Source organism: Myotis yumanensis, unplaced genomic scaffold, assembly GCF_028538775.1.
Source record: "Myotis yumanensis isolate MYYU_CA2020_CCGP unplaced genomic scaffold, mMyoYum1.0.hap1 SCAF_2, whole genome shotgun sequence".
Classification (NCBI taxonomy): Eukaryota; Metazoa; Chordata; class Mammalia; order Chiroptera; family Vespertilionidae; genus Myotis; species Myotis yumanensis.
In genome coordinates, this window is record NW_027223753.1 from 48344249 (window position 1) to 48368742 (window position 24494).

Genomic DNA, 24494 nt, shown 5'->3' on the forward strand with positions numbered 1-24494 from the left:
TGAAAGGTATCCTTTAAGAAGAGGAAGAAGAAGAAAACGGTAAAGATACAAATTATGAACAACAAATACGCATCTATCAACAAGTGAATCTAAAAATCAAGTGAATAAATAATCTGATGAACAGAATAAACTGGTGATTATAATAAAATCAGGGGCATAGAAAGGGAGTGGACTGACTATTCTTGGGGGGAAAAGGGGTTTGGGGGGTGCGGGAAGAGACTGGACAATAATCGTCCACCTATGGATGAGGACAGTGTGGGGGGGGGGGGGTGAGGGCGGAGGGTGGGGTGGGAACCGGGTGGAGGGGAGCTATGGGGGGAAAAAGGAGGAACAACTGTAATAATCTGAACAATAAAGATTTAATTTAAAAAATAGTGTTTATAAAGAGAAGTGGTCAGAACTAAGATGGGAAGGGCTCGTGGGTGGTAAGCTGAATGTCTGGGTTAGAAAGCAACACTCTGACCCCGGGTAGTCATCGAAGGCTTTTCGTTCAGCTAATGGTAGTCATGAAGCGATTCCTTCAGAGAAACCCACCAGCAGAGAGCAGAAAGACCACCTAGGTCCTAGTGGGAGGCAATGAGAGGCTGAACTGAGTGGTGACATTGAAATGGAAAACAGGGCAGTTGCACGGACACTGTAGGGACACAGTCTTCACAATCAGGCACAAGGGAAGGGTGCTCAGAGGTGACTTTAAGGGAACAGGACAGGCGGTTGAAGGTGTGGAGCTCTGGGTGTTTGCAGTCTCAGGTCTGAGTCCTGCTGCCCCAGTCACTAGTTAAGTAACCTTAAACAAATTACCAGCCTCACTTAGCCACAACTTCTCCATCTTAATGTAATGATAATGCTGGTATCAACCTCACAGGGATTTGGAGTCAGCCCAGTCCCAGGAGACAGAACACTTACTCAAAGGGAGGGCTACGACCGGCCTGTGGGGGTACAGCCTCTGCTTACTAAACACAAGTGAAAATTCATGCTTCTAAGCTCTTAGCAGTACAGTGCCTGATAGGAATCCCTCATCAAAGTGGCTCCTTTGATAGCAGTTCAATGTTTGAGTCTGGGCAACTAGATCAATGGTCCTATTAGCAAAACGAAGGGGGTCAGCAAGAAGAATTGAGGACTAAAAGACTGAGTTTGAGCCCTAACCGGTTTGGCTCAGTGGATAGAGCGTCGGCCTGTGGACTGAAAGGTCCCGGGTTCGATTCTGGCCAAGGGCATGTACCTTGGTTGCGGGCACATCCCAGTGGGAGGTGTGCAGGAGGCAGCTGAGCGATGTTTCTGACTATCCCTCTCCCTTCCTCTCTGTAAAATGTCAATAAAATATATATTTTTTAAAAAGACTGAGTTTGAGTGTGAACTTGTTGAATTAAATTAATAATGGGACATTCAGATGGAGATATGCTCAAGCAGCCGAAAAAGTGGAAGTGGAGAGGAGCTACAACATCAAGGTGAGAGATTTAGACTTGGCAACCCTCCAAACGGAGACCTGACATCTTCCTCCCGCTTATAAAATATTCAGCAGCAGCAGCATCTTCAGCGGCATCGTCAGTACTAATAGCAAATTATGGGCAATTCTGTGAACTCTGGGAATGTCAGCAGGAAACCCTCCCCCAAAATCAATAGGGAAAATTTCCCCCCTAAGCAAATTCACTAATGCCTTCCTTTTTATCTTCACTTTAAACTATTTCTATTCGATCTGTTTCTGATATCAGGCATCATAGGAAATGCAAAGTTTCTCTCAAAAATACGCTAGCACCTTGCACTAAGATGCTGTTTGTTGTCTGTGCTCGTTCATAGGAAGCCGTGACAACAGGGTCCAACAGAGTATGTGCTGGGAAATGAAGCACTACATCAGTTCATTGATTTTTTAAAAAAAAACAAACTCTTGAGAATTACCCAGTATATGGGAGTGATTTAAAAACCAACAATTGAGAAATTGTAACTTTTAAACCTAACATTTTAGAGAATGAGCACTTTCCTTGTTGGGACCATTACCTGACCTGTCTTTCTGGATATTATTTAAAACAAAACAAAACAAAACAAAAACGCATTAAGAAAAAGTCAATATTAAATGGTTATTGATCACTTACTATGATGTTTTGCTCTCAAATGTTTAAGGAAGTGGCCTGCACCCACAGCCTCAGACTTTCTCTGCTCCTCTGGCTTCCACCTCCTGCAATCCGGTCACACACACACACCCTCCCCCCACCCCCCACTCCCACCCCCACCCCCACCTCTGTGTTGTTTTCACAAACAGCAGAAGTGGTTCCTCAGGCCAAGTCTGCCAAACATCCTTCCAGCTGCACTCGCCTCAGCTTCTGAATGCATTTCTTTTGAGCAGCAATTTGATCTAGGATTTTGGTTTTGTTTTTGTTTTAGCACAGATTGGACAAACATTTCATTTTAGCTTTGAATCTTGACTAACTGTGAAGTTTAGGCAAAGTGGCCAGTGTCCTGAGCCTCCGTATTCTCAAAGGTAGAAATGATTATAATAATGATCATTACTGATCAATTGTTACTGATCAATGATCACCACTGATGTTCTTGCCAAGAAGAGGGAGAGGCAGTGTGTAAAATGTTAGACCCATCGTAGAATCTTACTCTTAATCTCCAGTTTCTTCCTGCAGAACCTGTTTTCCTAAAGAATTGAGCATATGGCGAGGATTCGGAGAAAAAGGAACCCTCATGCACTGCTGGTGGGAATGCAGACTAGTGCAGCCACTGTGGAGAACAGTATGGAGTTTCCTCAAGAAACTAAAAATGGAACTCCCATTTGACTCACTGATCCCACTTCTAGGAATATATCCCAAGAAACTAGAAACACCAATCAGAAAGGATATATGCACCCCTATGTTCATAGCAGCACAATTTACCATAGCTAAGATTTGGAAACAGCCTAAGTGCCCATCAGCAGATGAGTGGATTAGAAAACTGTGGTACATCTATGCAATGGAATAATACGCTGCTGTAAAAATGAAGGAACTTCTACCATTTGCAACAGCATGGATGGACCTGGAGAGTATTATGCTAAGTGAAATAAGCCAGAGAAAGATAAATAGCACATGATCTCACTCATTTGTGGAATATAATGAACAACATAACTGATGAATAAAAACAGATCCAGAGACAGAGAAGCATAGATCAGATGCTCAGACCTCAGAGGGAAGATAGGGGAGGGTGGGGTAAGGGGAAGATATCAACCAAAGGACTGTATGCATGCATATAAGCCAAACCAATGGACACAGACAACAGGGGGATGAGGGCATGAGTGGGGAGGGAGGGCAATGGACACATATGTAATACCTTAATCAATAAAGAAAGAAAATAAATTAAAAAATAAAGAATTGAGCATATGTTTTAGCAATTTCTGCTCACCACCATGATGTAATGCCCTAAGTTATGTTTTTTCTTTTCAATGTTTTGATCATCTACTACTGCTATCTTTGAATGGCAAATAATTTCTCCTAAAGTCAACATTTACTATAAAGTCCTATTCATTTTCAAACATAGCCTCTTTTTGCTAATCGCTGCTGATCTGTACACTTCCTCCAGTCAGCTGTCTTGCCTCTCTTTGAGCCCTTTCTCAGTCCCTTTCTCTGCTTTTGCTCAGTGCCACTTATGTTTTCCTGTCCTCGTGTCCATGTGAATTATATGTTCTCTTCCTTCTTCTTATGCATGCACACATACTAATAGAAGGTTGATTGATGCTTAAATATGTTAGGTATCTGATTAAAGTTTTCTATAATCTTGGTTTCTTTCCTTGCTAGTTTAATGAAGGTACACATTTTTTTTCTTTAATTTTAGTGCAGGATATAACTTGAAACTTGTGGTTCCCCACCCACCCACGCGGCTATTTTTCCCTAGTTAGCAAGGCAAGGAACCAGTATAACCAGTATGGGAGCACTAAGCTTCATTTTCCATTTATCATAATAAAAAAAGAAAGTGGTTGCTTCCCACAGACAGACGAAGATGAGGGTGAATCATCCAACTATCCAAAGGAAAGAACTGATTTATGCAGGGGGTGCTAGGAAATCATTTTTAAAATTCATATAAAAAATACTAAGCTTACAAAGTCATTATTTCATTTTAAAACTTAAAAAAAAAGAATTAAATGTAATTAATTATAAAAATACATTATCTTTATATTTTTCTTTAAGGAAATTTATAACAAGAAATTTACTTGGGCAAGACCGTTAAAAAAATGTGAAAAACAGTCAATTTGCATCCCAGTTCATAAACACAAGTAAAAGCCTTTAAAGGACCCATTCTAGGGAGCTGGGTCAATTTGAGGAAATCTGAAGGTTCTTAAGCACAGGTCAGGAAACGTCAAGGGCCAGTCGGTAATTATTTTCAGTTCTGTAGACCATAGGTCTCTGTCACAGCTTATCAACTCTGGCCTTGAAGCTCAAAAGCAGCCATGGACAGTAACCAAATGTGTGTGGCCGTGTCCCCGTGAAACTGAAAAGTTGCACACTTGGTTGTATTATACTGCAGTGAATTTTTTTAAAAGTCACCAAGCAAAAGATACTATTGTTACCGGCGAGACAATGAGATCTCAGTTCTTGTCTTATTGAAGGAAAGATTTCAACCAAGAGACGAAGTATAGCAAAGTAAATAAGAATTTACTGCCCTCAGCAACAATATACTTGGGACAGTGAAATAAGGAAGGGCATAGAAGAAAGAAGCAACAGGAGAGCCTAGGCCGGACTGCTTTAGCTCACTGGGAAGTCAGGGAAAAGGGAGCCTTGGGGACAGGGTCGGGATGTTAGCCCAGGACGAGCTGCCACTGCCCATTGCTCCCCTGGTTGCAAGTCTCATGGGGTCCCATAGAGGAGAGGAGGAGGAAGGAAATGCATGGGCATGCTCACCTGGGGGAGCGCACACACTTACTGGGTCCTTCATCCTGAGCACATTCATCTCTTACGGGTGGGAATCTTAGGGGAGGTCTCAGGGAAGGGTCTCAAGGGATATTCATCAGTTTTCCAGATGCGCTCTTTCAGACTCATGGTCTCCATGGATTCGTCAGTGCCAGGGCAGGGGGTCATTAGTCAATGCAGCTGGTCCTGAGGCAGCCATGGAGTCACTTGTCTGGTTTTGCTGCTTTTCTGGGCCTGGAGCTGAAATACAACTGATGCCTAGATGTTATCTTTAAGGATGAAAAGATCAGGGGCTCTAAACCACCTGGCAAGCGATTTGCTAGGGACGAAAGATTACCCTGGGGATGAGGTTCTTGTTTTCCCAGTTGCTCCTTGCTAGGCATTCAGGGCTTTCCACCCTGGTGATCTTCTGTACCTGACCCATCACCCTTCCTCTGCTCGTGTCTGTTTACCTGCCTATAGCTTTTTTCTTCCAAATTTCTAAAGAACAGATAACACCTTCATTTTATGAAATTAATCTTCACTGCCAAACAGGTAGAGATCAATTTTTCTTATGAACACAGATAGACAAATTTCAAATAAAATATTAACAGTTCGGTCATTTTGAACATTAAAAAATATTTATTCTGAGAATGCAGAGAACTTTCAACATGAGGAAGGCTTTCAACATAATTCTTTTTTTAAACCTCACTGATATGTTTTACTGATTTTAAAGAGAGAGAAAAAGAGAGAGAGAGCAATATCGATGTGAGAAACATTGATCAGTTGCCTCCTGTACATGCCCTGACCAGGGATCAAGCCAAAACCTAGGTATGTGCCCTGAACAGGAATCAAACCTGCAACCTTTTGGTGCACAGGACGATGCTCCAACCAACTGAGCCACCTGGCCAGGGCCTAGAAACATAATTCTTCAACTTAACAAAAGAAAAAAATTATATGATGAAGTTGGAACTTGATAAGTTTAAAAGCTGTTTATAACAAAATAAATTCTTACACATATGTAATAGAATAAAACTCTTTAAACGTTCAAGAATTTTATATACAACCCTAGCTGGTTTGGCTCAGTGGACAGATAGTCGGCCTGCAGACTGAAGGGTCCCAGGTTCAATTCCGGTCAAGGGCACATGCCCAGAGTTGTGGGCTCAATCCTCAGTAGGGGATGTGCAGGAGGCAGCTGATCAATGATTCTCTCTCATCATTGATGTTTCTATCTCTCCCTCTTTCTTCCTCTCTGAAATCAATAAAAATGTATTTTTTTAAAAGAATATTATATACATAGTAGAGGCCCGATGCATGAAATTCGTACAAGGGGCTAAGCCCTTGCAACCCCAGCTGCCTCAGCCCTCGCAGCCCTGTCTTCGTCCAGCAGGTCATCCCGACAGTCATTTTCCTGTTTGGTCTAATTAGCATATTAGCTCTTTATTATATAGAATATAATGTAAAGACATTTATTTATTTATTATTTATTTATATTTTTACCAGCGAACATCAAAGAGTGCCCATTCATGGTTTTGTAACATCATGCACTGATACTTGGAAAATACTGGTTCACTGAGTTAGTTATGCAGATCTTACAAATGTTGACACATTTCATTACACAATAGCAAAAATCAAATTCATTAATATCACTACTGATGCTCCTGTTGATGAATAAAAGTTTTCCAAAATTGCTTGTAAGCTTCAGTTTTATCATCGGCAACAAATAGTGTCAGTTGTTTCTCTTGACGTTACAGGATCACTTTGTTCTTTTTCAAGTCTGGTTTCATTTCATTCCAAATACCCAAATCTGATCAACCACAGTTTTCCAATCTTTTTCTTTAAAGAAGAATAACATGGTGCTTCATGGGAAAAGCAGCTAGTCGGAGGCTCACAATTCAATCACACAAGTGCTTTTCCTTCAGACAACCATCACACTTGAGCACGCTGCAAAAGCGCCCCGTGCAGTCTTCCGGTTCACCACCCAGAATATTGAAAGGCATGTGCACCAGGGTTGAAGTTTAATATAATCAATTTTACTGCCTCATCAAAGGACATTCTTCAGTGAAACTCACTTTTAAAAAAAGGACTCCCTGGTGGTAACGTAGGGAATACATCGACTACCAGTTTGACTTGACTGCCTTTGCTCAGTAGCCTGAAATTGGATCCAATTACACCACGTCCTCAGCTGTGTGACTTAGGACACGTCTATTTAATCCCACTGTGCCTCCGTTTCCTTGTCTACAAAACATCGGTGAAGTACTGTCCCACCCTCATGGGTTTCCTGCAACAAAGGCAGGAAGTAAAATGTTCAAATGCCATGCACAATACCTTGACACAATTGAGTACCCAATATGTAGAAGATGGACTTCAAATATACAAACTATAGTATTGATCAGAACAGCACTTCAGATGAACAGAGTCTGACTATTGTTCCAACCCACTGAGGCGTTGACTGTCAGAGTTAGAAATGAAAACAGTTTTGTGAAAACTTTGTCTTTTTATCTGTGAAAACACCCTATTGTGTTGCAATGCCTTGCCTGTCTGGGTCTTAGTTTCTCTACTTGCAGAATGAGAATAGAATGTCCTTTTATCTCAGCAGAAGAGAGGCAAAAGCAAGGTGGCCCAGACTATAGGAAGAGCTTATTACTCAAACATTTTCTGGGCTTTAACTATTAATGGGGCCTGATGGTTACATACATGCCCCCAGCTATTCTCAAGTAGAATGTCAGTGCATGATACTAAGCACATTTCTTGAGCACTCTAGGGGTCTTTGAGAAAGGCATTTTGTGTAGTTTCTTATACCTGACAATAAATCAGCGTGTACATTTTCAGTGATATACAATAACCCAAAAGCTAAGCGTGGATAGTTATTTCTAGTTGATGAAATAAGAGTTGATTTGTACTGTTTAGGTTCTTCTACCATCGGCATTTTCTGTTTATTGTTTTAAAGTTATTTTTAAAAAATTTTTGAAAGTAAGAAAAATCACAGCAAGCTTTGTTTTATGGCATTTTTATTGCAATTCTGCACAGCATTCGAAATTTCAAAGGATTCGTGAAAATTTGAAAACAGTCATCTAGGCAAAGGAAGAAAATAGGCTTCATTGTGGTTTTAACCATTCTTCATACACAACTTTTAGGAAAGGAAGATTGCCTACCCAAAAGCCATTATTTAAATTCCATAATGTCAGGGCCCTGGACAGTAACACACTGTGATTAACCATGTGCTAAAGCGCTGCCACCCATCGGGCATCTGCTCTCGTCTTAGCAAAGAGCACTCGGGTCAGCCATGGAGCAGCCACTGGTGCAGCACACAGCCTGTAGGTCCCGCCGTGGCTGTCCACGCCCAAGACGTTCCTCCCCTGCGGAATCCACCTGCCCAAGGTTTTACGGTGTGCTTTCCTCAGAAACCTCGTGTTCCTTTGGAAGCTGGAAACAGCTTCCTTTCTCAACTGAAAGGAAGAGAGAAAGAGAAAACAGACAAACAAAAACCCCACTTCCTTAACGGACCCTGATAAGGAAGGCAGCAACCAAGTTCTACTCTTGGCGCAAAGCGTTGGATTTCTGAAAGGAAATTGAATCCTACACATCACTTTTTTTTTCATGTTGGTCTTGTTTCAGGGAGATTAGACATTTTGGGAAGCATTCAGTCCTTGCCAGCCTCCTCATTTTATGGAGGAGGAGACACGAGTGCAGAGAGGGGTGATGTAGCCAGTGTCACTCAGCTGGATCGCAGCCAAGGCAAGGCTTGACTTGGGTTGTACTGGCCACCTCTGCTCTGCGACCAGCAGCTTCCAAAGATGTTAGTTACATGCTATGAACAAAAAACACACAAACACAAAACAACCCTGTGTGTGCCCTGGAGATTTAAACCTCTTGCCTGAAAATAAAAAGCGGGGCCCCCTGTTTCTATCAGGGTGTTGTTTCCAAAGTCCTCTCTCACTTTAACTTGGTTCAGACTTACTAATCAGCACCTTGGCACACTGGCAAGCACCCAGAACTCATGTATGAACGAATGCTGATTGGTAAACCGGTAATTGATCAAATAAATAATATATGAAAAATACTCTGAAACCTATGAAAGGTTAAATAAATAGTATTACATCAGTGGTGTGAAAAAGGGAGAGCCTTCTACAGACATCCATTCCACTGCTGTGTGTGTCATAGATAGTCTAAATGTACTTTTTCTAGTGTATTTTGATTTTCTACTCCAGAGGTCGACAAATTATGTAAATCTAGTAAATTTATGCTTACTCTCCTGAGATTAAAAACCCTTACTCTTTCTGTTAACATCTAGTAACTCTGAACCACTCAATATTAAGGTGGAGGTGGTAAGTTCATAATTTTTCAAGAAATTCACCTACCAAAATATGAAAACTATGGGTCATTTTAAAAAATACTTTTGTTTACCAAAGTCATTTTACTTATTTAACTTTTTAAATATATATATATATATCTTTATTGATTTCAGAGAGGGAGGGAGAGGGAGAGAGAGATAGAAACAACAATGATGAGAGAGAACCATTGATTGGCTGCCTCCTGCACACCCCTTACTGGGGATTGAGCCTGCAATCCAGGCATGTGCCCTTGACCAGAATCAAATCCAGGACCCTTCAGTCCGCAGGCCGACTCTATCCACTGAGCCAAACCAGCTATGGCTACTAAAGTCATTGTAAACTAAATAGAAACCTTTACAATCATAGGTGGCAGCATTTATTATGTAATCATGTTTTCCTTTTTTAACTTTTTATGATTAGACATAAACACAATTGATTATTAAAATAGAATCTTAAATAAATTCTGCCTCACACTTTATATAAGACTAGCAGAAAGAATACCAGTCAAACTTCTAAATTACTTGAATTTAAAAAAATGAAGAAATTCAGAGAAGTCAGTCCCCTCACTATTTCTGGAACACGGTAGGTTCATTCCCAAAATTCTGGTCAGACAATTCCTACAGTTGGAATTCCCACTAGAATTCCATGTCACCCCACTCGTCGTATCTCCACAATACTGTCATTTACTACAGCAATCCACCATCTCCCTTTTCCTACCGGAGGCACAGTGTAGAATAAACAAAGACCTCCGTTCTTAAAGGCAGGCAGACTTGGTTTGCTCCCTAGACACATTGCTTACTATTTGGCTGAATAATTTTGCCTTCGGTAAAATGGTAAGTGGTGGTAAGAGTACTTACTTCACAGAATTCTTATCAGAAGAGTGAAAGAAATGTTGCCCATGAAACTATCTGGAACTTCATAAGTGCTCAATGACAGCTAGATTCCTTCCTTCCAACATTATTTAGACCTGCCTGAATTCCAACTTATTATATTCTACAATTATCCATGTGTGAAAATCTTGCAACTCCAACATGCCCCTTGAAATCATGTGCTTCTCTGTCCCCCATAGCACCTGCTGTAGATGCTGAGCTTTCATTTATTGCTGGTGGAAATGAAAACTGGCACAGTCAGTTTTGGAATATAGTTTGGGAGTTACAAATCCAAACATACTCTTACCATATGGTTCCAGCAATCATACTGGTATTTCCTCAAAGGAGTTGAAAACATGTACATGGGTATCATAGGAACTTCATTCATAATTGCCAAAATTGGGAAGCAACCGAGATATCCTTCAGTAAGTGAATGACAATTAACTGTGGTTCATCCAGACAAAAAGGCAAAACTATCGAGACAGGATGGGGGAGGGAAGGGATAAATGTGCATGGCACAGATTATTTTTAGGGCAGAGAAAACACTCTCTATAATACTACACGTAATGAATGTATGTCATTATCCATTTGCCCAAACCCATATAATGTACAACACTAAGTGAACCCTAAAATAAACTATGGACTTTGTGTGATTATTATGTCCGTATAAGATCATCAGTTATAACAAACTTACCACTCTGGTGTTGATGTTGATAACTGGAGAAGCTATGCATTTCTCAGGGCAGATGGCATATGGGAAATCTCCATACCTCCCTTTCAATTGTGTTATAAACATACAACTGCTTCAAGAAAATAAAGTTTTTAATTTTTTAAAATTTTATGGTAACTAAAATTTTCTAGTGAGAATCCAAAGTCAGCCTAGCAAGCCAGCAAAATAATGCCTTCTATAGTTTCTATAACTCTCAAGTGAAAATCTTTTTTTTAAAATATATTTTATTGATGTTTTTACAGAGAGGAAGGGAGAGGGATAGAGAGCTAGAAAAATCGATGAGAGAGAAACATCGACCAGCTGCCTCCTGCACACCCCCCACTGGGGATGTGCCCGCAACCAAGGTACATGCCCTTGACCAGAATCGAACCTGGGACCCTTGAGTCCGCAGGCCGACGCTCTATCCACTGAGCCAAACCGGTTCTGGCTCAAGTGAAAATCTTAAAGTAGAAGTGTGATGCTAATCTAAAAGTATGGGAGAGTCTACAACAGTGGTTCTCAACCTTCTGGCCCTTTAAATACAGTTCCTCATGTTGTGACCCAACCATAAAATTATTTTCGTTGCTACTTCATAACTGTAATGTTGCTACTGTTATGAATTGTAATGTAAATATCTGATATGCAGGATGGTCTTAGGCGACCCCTGTGAAAGGGTCATTCGACCGCCAAAGGGGTAGCGACCCAGAGGTTGAGAACGGCTGGTCTACAAGAATGATGTTCAGAAGGGTAAAATGGAATAGGGTCAATTGCCCAGGATCCAGGAGTATAAAATAGCTTTATTTTTAAATTAGGTTCAATGAGAGTAGGATATGTAAAAAAATTTTTAATGATCAAAAATACATAATAAAAAGAAACACTTTTTTTCCAATGAAATTAAGTTTTTATTTTGTTGCACAGGGTGCTATTGAAAGTCCAACCTTTCAGAAAGACAAGGGGATGTATTACAATAGACTTCTACCAGTAGGAAATGTATGTTCCTTATAACATGACCTCACATCTCAGTCTACCTAAAAGTTGCCTTGCTTTTGTTTAACAGATGGCTCCAAAGAAATGGAGATGTTGAAGAAATTGATACTTGTGAAAGGTAGTTCCCACTGTTGCACCGATTGTATTCTTAGTTTTAATATATATCCTTTTTAGAGAGTTTAGTGAGTTTTAAATGCCTTGTCTTGTCCTCCTCACGTAACATGCTTTATAGGCCATACTGTCCTTCAGCCTCAGTTAACAAAAACCAGGACTTGTTGAAACAAACAGCATGGAACAGACTGTTAGCAATCTATGTTTGGAGGAGTCACTGCCTCCTACTCCTTCTATTTCCACAAGCTTGCCCTAGAAGTCATTATAAAATAACATCCTGATGCAAACTATAGATCAGGGACTTTCTGTTTTCTCTGTGGGCCCACTTAAGTCTGGGCAGATTCGGGCATGCAGAGGAGGGAGCCCTGATGTATCCCAGACTAACTCTTCTCCCTGAACTGTGAGTGTCATGCCTGCTGGCCAAACAGTGCAGTTCTGACTTTTGCTGTCATGTCTTTTGCTTGTCAAATAGTCTAATAAGTTCTATAGCTCAGCTCTCAGATCTAAGAGGATGAATACTGATTTAAAGTTGAGTATGAGAATCCAGTATTTTCTTAATACTAACACCTGCATAATTCACAAACCTTGGAAAACAGAAGATTTAAATGTGTATAGAACTTAGACTTAATAAAGATTTTTAAGTAATTCTAATAACTTCCAAGCTTTTCTTCTAAAGGAATAATAATTTTCTAATGTACGTAGACATTTTATAAGTATGTATGTGTACTTGGAATACAATTAAGAAATGGAGTAGGAGTACCTTTCAAAAATTAAGAAAATCCCAACAATACCCTTACAATTAGCTTGGATAAAAAACTAACAACATATCTCTGGAATAAAGGTTGATTAAATTTCTATTAAGTTCAAATAGAAGTTATACATTAAATATTGTTTTCTAAAATCAAAATCCCAGCTTACTGCATCCAATCAGACTATTAGATATTAAAATTGTTCCTTTAAAAAAAACAATTAACAAGAAAGGATATCAGTAATGACAATTTATGCTGGTTGATTTGACCTTGGTCCAAGCAAACTATCTATCACATCTCTCTGGAAAAGAAAAAAAAAGTCACACAATTACAATGCAATAAATACAAATTAAGAGGTAAAGTAGTCTTTAAATTGTCATTTATAAGTCAAATATATATAAATATATGTTAGTGATACACATATCTTATCACTAAGATTGTAAAAGGGAAAAAATCCCTAGTATAAATCTGCTCTTTTCTATGAAAGACTCCTTCACTGAAGTTTGATAAGCAGTTTTATAAGAATTCAGTAAAGGGACAATTCTGGCAGCTCCTGATTAGCTTAATGCATAAAGCTGAATTTTCTCATCTGTAAAATAACTTTTAATCTTAATATTATCTTAGGCTTTTTCATGATCTGTAATACAGTACTTGATTTAGAGAGAGTAAAATGACTGAATTTCTATGTGGATTATGTATTTCATGTAATAATAACAATGACCTTTGTACTAAAGGGGTAAAATGATCATATGTAAGAGGCTGAAACCAAAGATGGGAAGTGAGTTTTTAAGAAAGATACAGGGAAAAGATGGAAATTGGGAGCAGAGCCTGGAGATTTCCCGATCACACAGTCAAGGTAATCTTGAGAAAATCACTTACGTCTAGAAATAGTTAACATCTATCTACTTCTAAAGAGTGTTCTAAGAGTTGAGTGAGCTAATATATGTGGAAGTGTACTATAAACTCTGAAGAGTTATAAACACCTCAGATAACATGTAGGCCAGTTCCTGTCTTTTAGCGGGTACCATAATTCTCTGTGGCTTTCCTTCCATCCTTCAAGTCCTGACACTCCCAATCAGTTCCCAGGTTGCTTCTCAAACCCATCTCTTTCTAGCTTGTTCTCACTTGGGTAAATATAATAGATCACTTCCATAATTTGTTCACTATTATGTTCTTACTGCTCCAAATAGACCCTGCCATAGTGCATACTTAGTAAATATTTGCTGAAAGAATGGTGTATTTTTTTCTGCCTTCTGTGTCTCTCAGCATGAATTTATTGTGTTTGTGTGTTTTATGTTTCTAAAACCCCATTTTGAAGATTTTACTTTTATTTTTTCTTTAATTTGGGGAAGGAAAAGGTAAAAGCCCAAGTACATAGAATAATATGACAAACATTTGTACACTGAAACGTAAGAGTAGAAAAAATATCCAGGAGTAATTCTCTACAGGCTGCCTCCAGAAAGGAAGTTTCTTTGTGCAGTGTCCTATTGAAACTGGCTTCTGCCAAGTGCTTGAACCATAATTCTGTACAGTGCAAGACTTGGGCCCCCAGCAACCAATTCCCATCCTGCCAGGAGAGAACTGGTGCTTCAACAAACAATAAATGCTAACGTGTTGGTTAATCCTGTTGACAACTGGCTACATCACTTGCTATAATTGCAAGGCTTGGATCCCAGGTGCCTGTTCATGCCAGGCGCCATACTGATGTTACCCCAAACCATGAATCCTGACTTTGACAGGATAGGGCTGCAGCCAATGTTCTGCTATGTCACAGCACAATTGTATTCTGGTTTTTTATCACATCAGTGAGGGGCCAGAGTTTCAGAAATCTCGTCACTCAAAACCTCCACAGTCCAAAGATCCTTCTCCTCCTGTTACTGTGCAAGGCCACAAAGGGTGATGGGCAATGCAGAGACACGGGGGAGCTGTGGTCTTAAAACTGCTGTCAATCCTTTCTCTGTGGGTTTTCCCCAGTGAACCCAGCTGAGCATACATGGTATGTGTGCTGCCTGGTGCTTTGCCTTTGGAAAACACATAACTACTCCAAACCAACAAATGTCATCTTTGCCTTGGAGACCTTTCTTGTTTTGTTAATTCTCACCTGAGGATATTTTTTTCCATTGATTTTTAGAGAGTGGTAGGGAGTAAGGGAGGGGGGAAGGAGAAAGAGAGAGAGCGAGAAGGAGAGAGAGAGAGAGAGAGAGAGAGAGAGAGAGAGATCTGAGAGAGATAAATTAGTTGGTTACCTCATGCATGTGCCCTGAAGTGTCCAGGGATTGAACCTGCTCCCAAGTATATGCCCTTGACCAGGAATCAAACCCATGACCCTTCCATGCATAATCCAATGATCTAACCATGGAGCAACACTGGCGAGGGCAGCCTTGGATACTTTTTAATAAAAGAAATAAAACCATACTGATAACATTAAAGTTCCCTTTGCAGCCCACCCCAATGCTCTCACTTGCCAGAGGCAGCCTTTACCATAAATTTGGTACAGATTTTTCCTATAGAATGAAATCATAAGACTTCCAAAAATTTTATTCACTCTTGGTTAAAATTAATTGGAAAATTATAGATCATAATGTTACTTGATAAGATATCTTGATAGAAAATAATGGCATTAATTGCTTTGAGACTTCAAATTACTGTTATGATTATAATTCTCTGCAAAGCTACAAAAGAGCTATATCAGTTAACCTCGTGTTTGACAATAAGTAATATAAAAACTGATTAATAATTTAATTTCCCAGAAATATAATCATTAACCTTTAGAATATTATGAGCAAAAGCATAAAAGACTTATTTGTATTAGGAAACTATATTTATTTACTAATTTATGGAATATATTTGTTAAAAGAAAATTTTGCTCACCAGCATTAAAATCATTAAAACACACATACACACACACAGTAGTTTGCCAAAAATGTTCAGACTCTGAGTTTTGCCTATTTTCTGCTTACATGGCATACTGCTCACACAAAAAAAGATGTCTCTAAATGATACAAATCCAAACACAGAAATGAAACATTGTCTTCCACCTTCCAGTCTATACATTTACTAACTATAAGCATACCTAAGAACACAGTTTTATTTTTTGTGCTTAAATAATATTACAAAATCATATTTTGTACTTCCTTTCATGAAATTTGCTTTTATTGCTCAATACTATGTATTCAAAATGTGTCATATTGACATGTTGAAATATACATCAATTAAACTTTGGTATTGTAGTCACTCAGGTGAATGCACTATATTTTACTTGTCCAGTTCTCCACTGATGATCACTTAGGTTGTTTCAATCACTTGACAGAAATCAATCAAGTGACGCAGCAACATGTTGCAGAACTCCATAAAAGAATGGAGAAGGTAAGTAATATGTAACTAGACTTTAGGAGACAAGGGCTTTGAGACCTCTCCATATGGAGGACAATGACAAATCAACAGTGCGATAGGGCTCGGCAGTTAGGAAAATTCCTTTAAATGTCTACAGTCAATATGCATCTCAGCCAGTTGAGAAAATAATCTCCAAAACTACTTAGGATGTTTCATTTGTTTCTTTATTGAGAAAACATATTTTTACCCTCAGAAGAATAAGAATTGTATATGGGAATAATGCAGCAAATTAAACATAATTTTACTATTTTTGTATTAAGGAATTTATAAATATTTTCTTTTTTATTTTTTTAAATATATTTTTATTGATTTCAGATAGGAAGGGAGAGAGAGACATCAATGATGAGAGGGAATCATTGATTGGCTGCCTCTTGCATGCCCCCTACTGGGGTTCGAGCCCACAACCCGAGCATGTGCTTTTGACTGGAATCGAACCTGGGACCCTTCAGTCCACAGGCTGATGCTCTATCCCCTGAGCAAACCAGTTCTGGCTATATATTTTGTATGTTAAATACTTACTATATATGAGAGAACCTGCCATATTAAATTGTCTAACAAATAAATTTGTGACTTTGATTTATTTTTATGTATTTTCAATTTGTTTATTTATTTATTTAGCATTTACAGTCAAATAAAGTTATGGTTGGGGTAGAACTCTACCTCTGACATGTGACCCAAATTTAATCAACACATCTTCCTTCCCTGACCATATTTTTCTCTGGTTGGATATTTAAGTTGTTTCCTTTTTCTTTTTGTTTTTTAATCCAATTACAAATAATGCTATAATTAATTTCTTTGATTGCCTTTATGAATATTTCTACAAGATAGAGTCCCAGAAGTGGGTAGTCTTGGCTCATATTGCTAATTTGGTTCCAAAGAAGTTACGCCAATTTCTATTCTAAACATCAGTATAGCCAAGGACCTATCTTATCAAATGTTTGCCAGTACTGAGCAGTCCCATTAAAAAAAAAAACTTTGATATATGAGAATGCTATCACATGTTAATTTAATGTAATAATTTTTTATTTCTTTAATTATTAGTGAGGTTGAATTTTAAAATGTAAGTTACTAGTCATTTTTTTGTGAATGAAGTTTCCAATCACTATCCACTCTCTCCTGGAGTCTTAGTGTTGTTCCTTATTGATTTCTGAATATTTTAATGTTTTTAACATGTTTATTGTATTTACTGTAATATTTTCCAGATTACTGCTTAAAATAGAAAGTTAAACGTAAGAAACAGAAAAACTTGAAAAGCTACCTTACAAATAATGGACAGCTTTGATATTATTTGGCTTGTCAAAGTTTTACAACAAAGCTTTGGTATTTGAAGATCAGAGAAAGGGACTAAGGATAATGCTAAACCAATAGAAACAAATGCTTATTTTAGGAACATTGGATAATATCTAAAAATATTATTTCTTGTAAAAGTTTTTGTATATATTTCAGTAAATTTTTCAGCTATATTTAACAGTTATTAAGTCCTAAGTAAATATTAGGTACAATTTTAAGTTCTTTCATATGACATTTATAAATCTTATGCTCAACAACATCATTATTCCAATTTTACAGACAGGGAACAGATAGGAATCATGCCAAGTAGGTAGCAGTTCTTGTAACTTATGTTTTTTCCATTGCACCGCACTTACAATATAAGAAATGTAAAGCCCTTCCTTGTATGACACAAAATTGCAACTAAATAAAATCATACAATTACATAAAATTTTGACTTTTGAATCTTACCCGGCCAGAAGACAAAGCAGTGGGCATATTTCTCAGTTCATACACAGCAACCTGTCCATCACTGTCTCCCACTAGAAGGCAATCTGTTTGTTTAGCGAAGAGAACAGTTGTGAACTTGATTCCAGGATTAGCAACATTCACAATTAGAGGATCCAAACTGTAATACAATATTTTATTTGTAAATTCAGTTGTTAATATGTTCTTTGTATATTCAGACTTAGAGAAGTCTGAAATACTTTTTGTGATTTTATGCAATAAAAATAAAAAGCTTAAGCATTTTCAAAATCAAAATAACTGCTTCTTAATATTATATATCAGTATTTAATCATTTGAGGAGATGAATAATACAACCTATTTTCTTTTTATTGATTTTTATTGATTTTTAGAGAGTGAGAAAGGGTGAGGGGTGAGAGAGAAACATCGATGTGGCATTGACACAGTGACTGGCTGCCTCTGGCATGTCCCACATGGGGGATAGAGCCACAACCCAGGCATGTGCCCTGACCGGGAATGGAACAGGCAACCTTTTGGTGTATGGGACTATATCCAACTAACTGAGCCACACTGGCCAGGGCAATATAACCTATTTTCATTCAAATATGTTTATAACCACATAAGTAATTAATATTAATATAGCATCCTGGCATACATCTTTATTCTTGAAGAACTCTCATAGTATAAACTATTACTTGTTTCAAAGTAAATACAGGGTGGGGCAAAAGTAGGTTTACAGTTGTGAATACAGAAAACACAGTTTATTCTTGTGTTATTATTAATCATTGCATTGTTTTCCATATGAACAACTGTAAATCTACTTTTGCCCCACCCTGTACAGGTCTCTGTAACCAATGTCAAAACTTACAGGTATCATTTAGTTTGACCTACTTCTACTAGAAACATCCCCAAGAAAAATATTAACACTTACGTGCTGATGTGAAGATCCCAAATCTCCACTCTGTTCTCATTTGCAGCTGCAAATATATAGGATGATTTCGGGGACCAGGCAACATCATAAACAACATAAGTAGTTGGATAAAAACTCAAAAAAGGCTTGGTATTTTCCTGTTGCCATATAATAACGCCCCAATCTGCAGAACAGCTTAAGAACACATCATGACAAAACGGATTCCATGCTATTTTATACACTGGACCCTTAAATTAAAAAAATAAATCAAAACACATTGGTAAATAGTATTTAATATCTGATACTTTAAACTTCACCAACAAATTTAAAATGCTAAGATTTCTATAAGATTTATCCACCATGCATTATTATGTGGGTATTATTTTAGCTGAAAGTAGCGTCATAAATTGAATCTTCTCTAAATTATGCCATACAAAAACATTAAAAAATAGTTGATACAATACTCACTGAATATTAATACATATTATACATACTGACTTAAAAATATAAGGAGTGTTAAGAAAAAAGAAATGAAGAAAATATAGATGGAACAATTATAAAAGATATGCAGAACAGGGATATGCAAGAGACAATTTTACTTTGGGATCAGCATGTTATAAGCAAAGTCAGAAACAAATAAAACTTGTGACTTCCATAATGTGCAAGAAAAAACTGAGGATATCTGGAAGCCAAAAACAATGCCCCACACATTATTGGTAGTTTCCATGCAAGCAAGCACTTATTTTGAGTTGATATTTTTAACTCTGAAGGTGTAAATGTATTGCATGTTTAAAATACTATGCATAATGATATTATTGTTTCAGAAATATTTCAAGATACATTTACCATACTTACTATAATTAAACTAACCTTATGTCCTCTGTAGGTATCTAGGTATTGTTCATTATATGAACAAGAACATTTGTGAATGTGACCTTCTTCAGTGCCAGCCAAATAGATATTTGTGTCCTACAACACAAAAAAATCAAAATGCATTGGTTTTTGATACATTAGTAAATGTGCTAAATAGAAGATTAGACCACTCAAGATATATTAAAATCAATTCAAGAACCAAAACTAGAAATACTAAAGATAGTTGTCTGTTGTCTTTTTCTTTCTATCATGATTTTACAATAATTAAACTACTTGAAGAACTACTGTGCAAAGAAAATATAGATTTACTTTTTGCTGGAATAGAGGATATAACTTAGCATCCTATCTAGAAATTACATGGACAAACATTGGCTTAAAATGAGGAAGAAACCTTTTAACACTTAGAGCTATCTCTCACTGGACCTAGCAGTCCAGGGAAATAATAAGTGTTCTTTCAATAGAACAAGTCAAGAAGAAGGCGGATGACTTAATAATAGCTATTTATGTATATAATGCTAAGGAAATGGTTCTTGCTGGGAATGAGAAATTGAACTAGATGGTGTCTAGTTCAAAAATCTATAACAAAATGTATGTATTAAATGAGGATTTTAAATGCATTTCCTAGCCCTAACTGGTTTGGCTCAGTGGAGAGAGCATCAGCCTGCGGACTGAGGGGTCCCGGGTTCGATTCCAATCAAGGGCATATACCTTGGTTGTGGGCACATCCCCAGTGGGGGGTGTGCAGAAGGCAGCTAATCGATGTTTCTCTCTCATCGATGTTTCTCACTCTCTATCCCTCTCCCAGCCTCTCTGTAAAAAAAAAAAAATCAATAAAAATATATTTTTAAATAAATAAATAAATAAATAAATGCATTTCCTATAGTGAAATAAGTCATAGTTAGAAAGTCTGAAAGTAAGTGTTCTATGTCCTAACTATGTGGGGTCAGAATCACCTGGGAGCATTTTAGAACTGCAGAATCTCGCCTTATCCCAAAAATACTGAATCAGAATCTGCATTTTCATAAGATTTCCAAATAATTTATATGTACATTAACATTTTAGACACACTGTTCTAGTGTGTACCAGTACTTAAGAATGCAAATACTAGATCATGGGGCATATGCAATTTTAAATTACACAAAAAGTAAAATCCACCCCCCTCCCCCCAAGTACCATTATTAATTTACATTCAGCAGTAAATAAAAGTTCCCTTTGACCCACATTCTCTTCAACAGTTGGTCATATCAGAAATCTTAAATTTTTCCATTTATTAAGTGTAAAATTATACCTAATGGTTTAGATTGCCATGTATGTGAATATTAACAACATTGAGCACACTTTTATTTCCTCTTCTGTTCACATCTCTGGACTATTTTACTAATAATCTCTCTTTTTTATATTTATTTCTTTAAGTTTGTGTTCTATTACATATTCTTTATTTATTAAATATGTTTCAAATATCTTCTCCCAGTGTATGGCTTTTTATTTCCTTTGGTATCTTTTGGTAAATAGCAGCTCTCATTTTAATGTAGCTGGTATTTATATGTATTTAGTATATTATATATACTAAATATATATATCTATTATATATACATATTATATATAATAGATATATATATTTATACTAGAGTCCTGGTGCATGAAATTCGTGCACAGGGGTGGGGGTGTCCCTCAGCCCAGCCTGCACCCTCTCCAATCAGGGACCCCGTGGGGGATGTCCGACTGCCAGACATCCCTCTCTCAATCCTGGACTGTTGGCTCCTAACCACTCACCTGCCTGCCTGCCTGATTGCCCCTAACCGCTTCTGCCTGTTGGCCTGATCATCCCCAAGTGCCCTCCCCTGTCAGCCCAATTGCCCTCAATTGTCCTCCCCTGCCAGCCTGGTCACTCCTAATTGCCCTCCCCTGCCGGCCTCGTTGCACCCAGCTGCCCTTCCATGCTAGCCTGGTCACCCCTAATTGCCCTCCCCTGCTGGCTGGTTGCCCCCAACTTCCTTCCCTTGCAGGCCTGGTCACCCCAACTGCCCTCCCCTGCTGGCCTGGTTGCCCCCAAATGCCCTCCTCTGCCGGCCTGATGTTGCCCCCAACTGCCCTCCCCTGCTGGCCTGGTCCCCCCCAACCACCCTACCCTGACAGCCTGGTTGCCCCCAAATGCCCTCCCCTGCTGGCTTGTTTGCCCACAACTTCCCTCCCCTGCTGACCATCTTGTGGCGACGTTGCACGAGGGCATCGTGCATGATGCCATCTAGGCTTTTATTATATAGGATGATACTTTTTTGTGCCTTGTTTAAGAAGATTTTTTCTACTTTGAGGTCATAGAGATATTCTCCTACATTTTCTTTTAAAAGTGTTTTTGTGTATGATGGATGCAGTAAGGATCTAATTCCATCTGCAGTAAACTTACAGCTTACATTATACTCAATCACACTTAATAGTAAAAGACTGAATGCTGTTTCCCTAAGATAAGGAACTAGACAGGGATGTCTGTTTTCGCCATTTCCATTCCCACTTGTGCTAGAGGTTCTAATGAATGCAATCAGGCAATAAAAAGAAATAAAAGGTAACCAGATTAAAAAGGAAGAAGTAAAAGTCTTCATTTACAGCAAGCATGTCAAACTCATGGCCCGCGGGCCACATATGGCCCACAACAAATATTTTTGTAGCCCAGCTAATATAACAGTTTGTAAGAAACATTTTAATAAAAATTTTGTAATTTAATTTTTACAATATCCTGTTATACATAATTATTAACTAACTACAACATTCGCTAATGACTGATTACTATAATTGTGTTGCATTCATTTCCCTTATGTGCCCTATGTGCAGGCGCACCATTTCTCTCCACTATTACTAGCAGCGAATATTTTAGCAGCCGATTGCCATGTCATTAGTCTTGGACTGACTTGTTTGGTGTGCACCACAGGAAATATTTCACTTTCGGAGAACAAGAAAAATAGGTTTATTTGCATTACGCTTATTAATTTGTATAGTTATTCAGTGTCTGGTAAGTTAATGTCCAAGAAAAAATATTAATTTTTATTAAAATGTCCTATTATGTTATGTTAACAATTACTCGTTTATTTCAGCCCTTTGTATTCAGCATGTCGCAAAATAAACCTACATTTCAATGAAAATTGAAGCTTTTGTTTTTTTGCGACCCACATAAACTTCGACCTTGTTTATTTGGCCCGTGTTAGCCTTTGAGTTTGACATGCTTTATAGACTACATGATCATCTTGAATTCCTCCCACCAAAGAACATTTCTAGGACACCAGACTAGGGCTTCTCAACCCAGCACTATGGACATTTTCGGTCAGCTAATTCTTTGTTTGGGGGTGGGAGATGGCGATGGTCCTTGCACGATGCATTTATAGGATGTTTCCCCGCATCCTTCGACTTTGTTCACTAGGCCGCAATAGCATTCCTCCCTATGCCCCACCTCCTCCAGCTGTAAGAACCAAAAATGTGTCATGACATTATGAAAAGTCTCCTGGTGGGAAAATACCCACCAGCCTGCCCACGCTGAGAACCACTGTTCTAGAGTTAGGTGAAAAGTAGATTACAGGAATTTGAGAATGAAGGCAGTTAGAATATGCTAGCACTGTTATAAAAGTGAAACATGACAAAGGCCTGAGCTACATTAACAAGGAGTACGCTTGGGCTGGAAGGAGTGATGCAGTGAGACTTCACTATCATTTGGATGCTAGGATAGAACAAAGTAGGAGCTCAAGTTTTGTTTGCATAATTAGGTAGACAACGGTGACACTAAAGAGATGACCATATTACATATCAGAAAACATTAGGATATGTTTTCGTAGAAGTGGGTCATAATGGCTGAATTTTCTGACTCCAAAGAACCTCCAGATAAAAAGAATTTTAAAAAGTAGAAGTTCATTAACTGTGCTTCGATTTGATTCTGGGCTTGATAAGCAGGAACTTAACACATTGTGGGCGGAGCACGAGCATTCTCTGTTTCATATTACACAGTGTTTTGCATAATGTTAAAGGCACGCCTTAAAATTAAATACCCATTGCATTTTGAAGTTATTTATTACATGTTCTTACAAGCTATTATCTTTTTAAAGTATGAGACTTTGTAAAACCTTTTTGTACTCGTTTACTAGAAACTTATCTGGCCACTGGGTAAAGCTGGCAACAAAACTACTGGTGCGCAATGTAGTCTTCCTGATGCCTAGAATCGTAAGAGCAACCCCTCACATGGAGGATCTAGGGGACTATATGGTACATTTGGTTTCTATCGGAACAATAGAGCAGCAGAGCAGACAAGAAGGGCAAGGAGGGGCACTCATTATACATGCAGTTGTAAAGAGGATCTTGCCATAGTTCCTCAGAAATACAGACCTTTTCTCTGGAAAGAAGATAAAGACAGAGTATAGTCAACTGGAATGTGCCATACCACCTTTGGTTGGCAGCTGTGTTTGTTATGTTCTTACTTACAAGGCACAATATTAGTTAACATGCTAACTTTTTGTCTTGCTTTATATCTTAAAATACTTCCATTATTGGAAGTGGTTATATGCAATAGTAAATCATGGATTGAAATAATTTACCTTGGGATGAAAAGCAAAGCACATCCCAGGAGCTTGACGAGATATCAAAGCTTCGCCTTTCTTTTCCTTTTCCCCTCCTCTTCTGCTGATGCTGGCAGTAGTTCGCTTCAAACGCATCAAATCTTTATTTAAAGAAAAAATACAGTACATTTCTTAGGTCCCCCAAGGGTTTCAAATCATGAGATACACAGATTTTTATTTCCTTCATGGGGAGATATTAGTGTGATTTCTCCCTTTGACCTGTTTTTTCATGGCTCTGAAAATATAAGGTTTTAAGTGCTTTCCCTGGGACCAATTTGGGGTTTTTAGTAGTTAGAGGAAGCTAGGATGGTGAGTGGAGCAAGTACATACCAGGGGAAGAAAATCAATTGCCATATGATTTAATACATATACGCTGTTTC

The 24494-nt window shown here is 38.2% G+C and overlaps 1 protein-coding gene across 1 annotated transcript in view; it reads right to left on the reverse strand.

Moving 5' to 3' along the window:
* Positions 1-11663: 11663 nt before the first annotated feature.
* DNAI4 (dynein axonemal intermediate chain 4) overlaps positions 11664-24494 on the reverse strand; it is a 58275-nt gene continuing 45444 nt past the window's right edge. The window contains 5 exon segments of the mRNA XM_070405334.1: positions 11664-12913; positions 17746-17902; positions 18671-18897; positions 19520-19618; positions 24094-24215. Of these exon segments, the coding sequence (XP_070261435.1) occupies positions 12863-12913; positions 17746-17902; positions 18671-18897; positions 19520-19618; positions 24094-24215 (656 nt within the window). The 3' untranslated portion in view covers positions 11664-12862.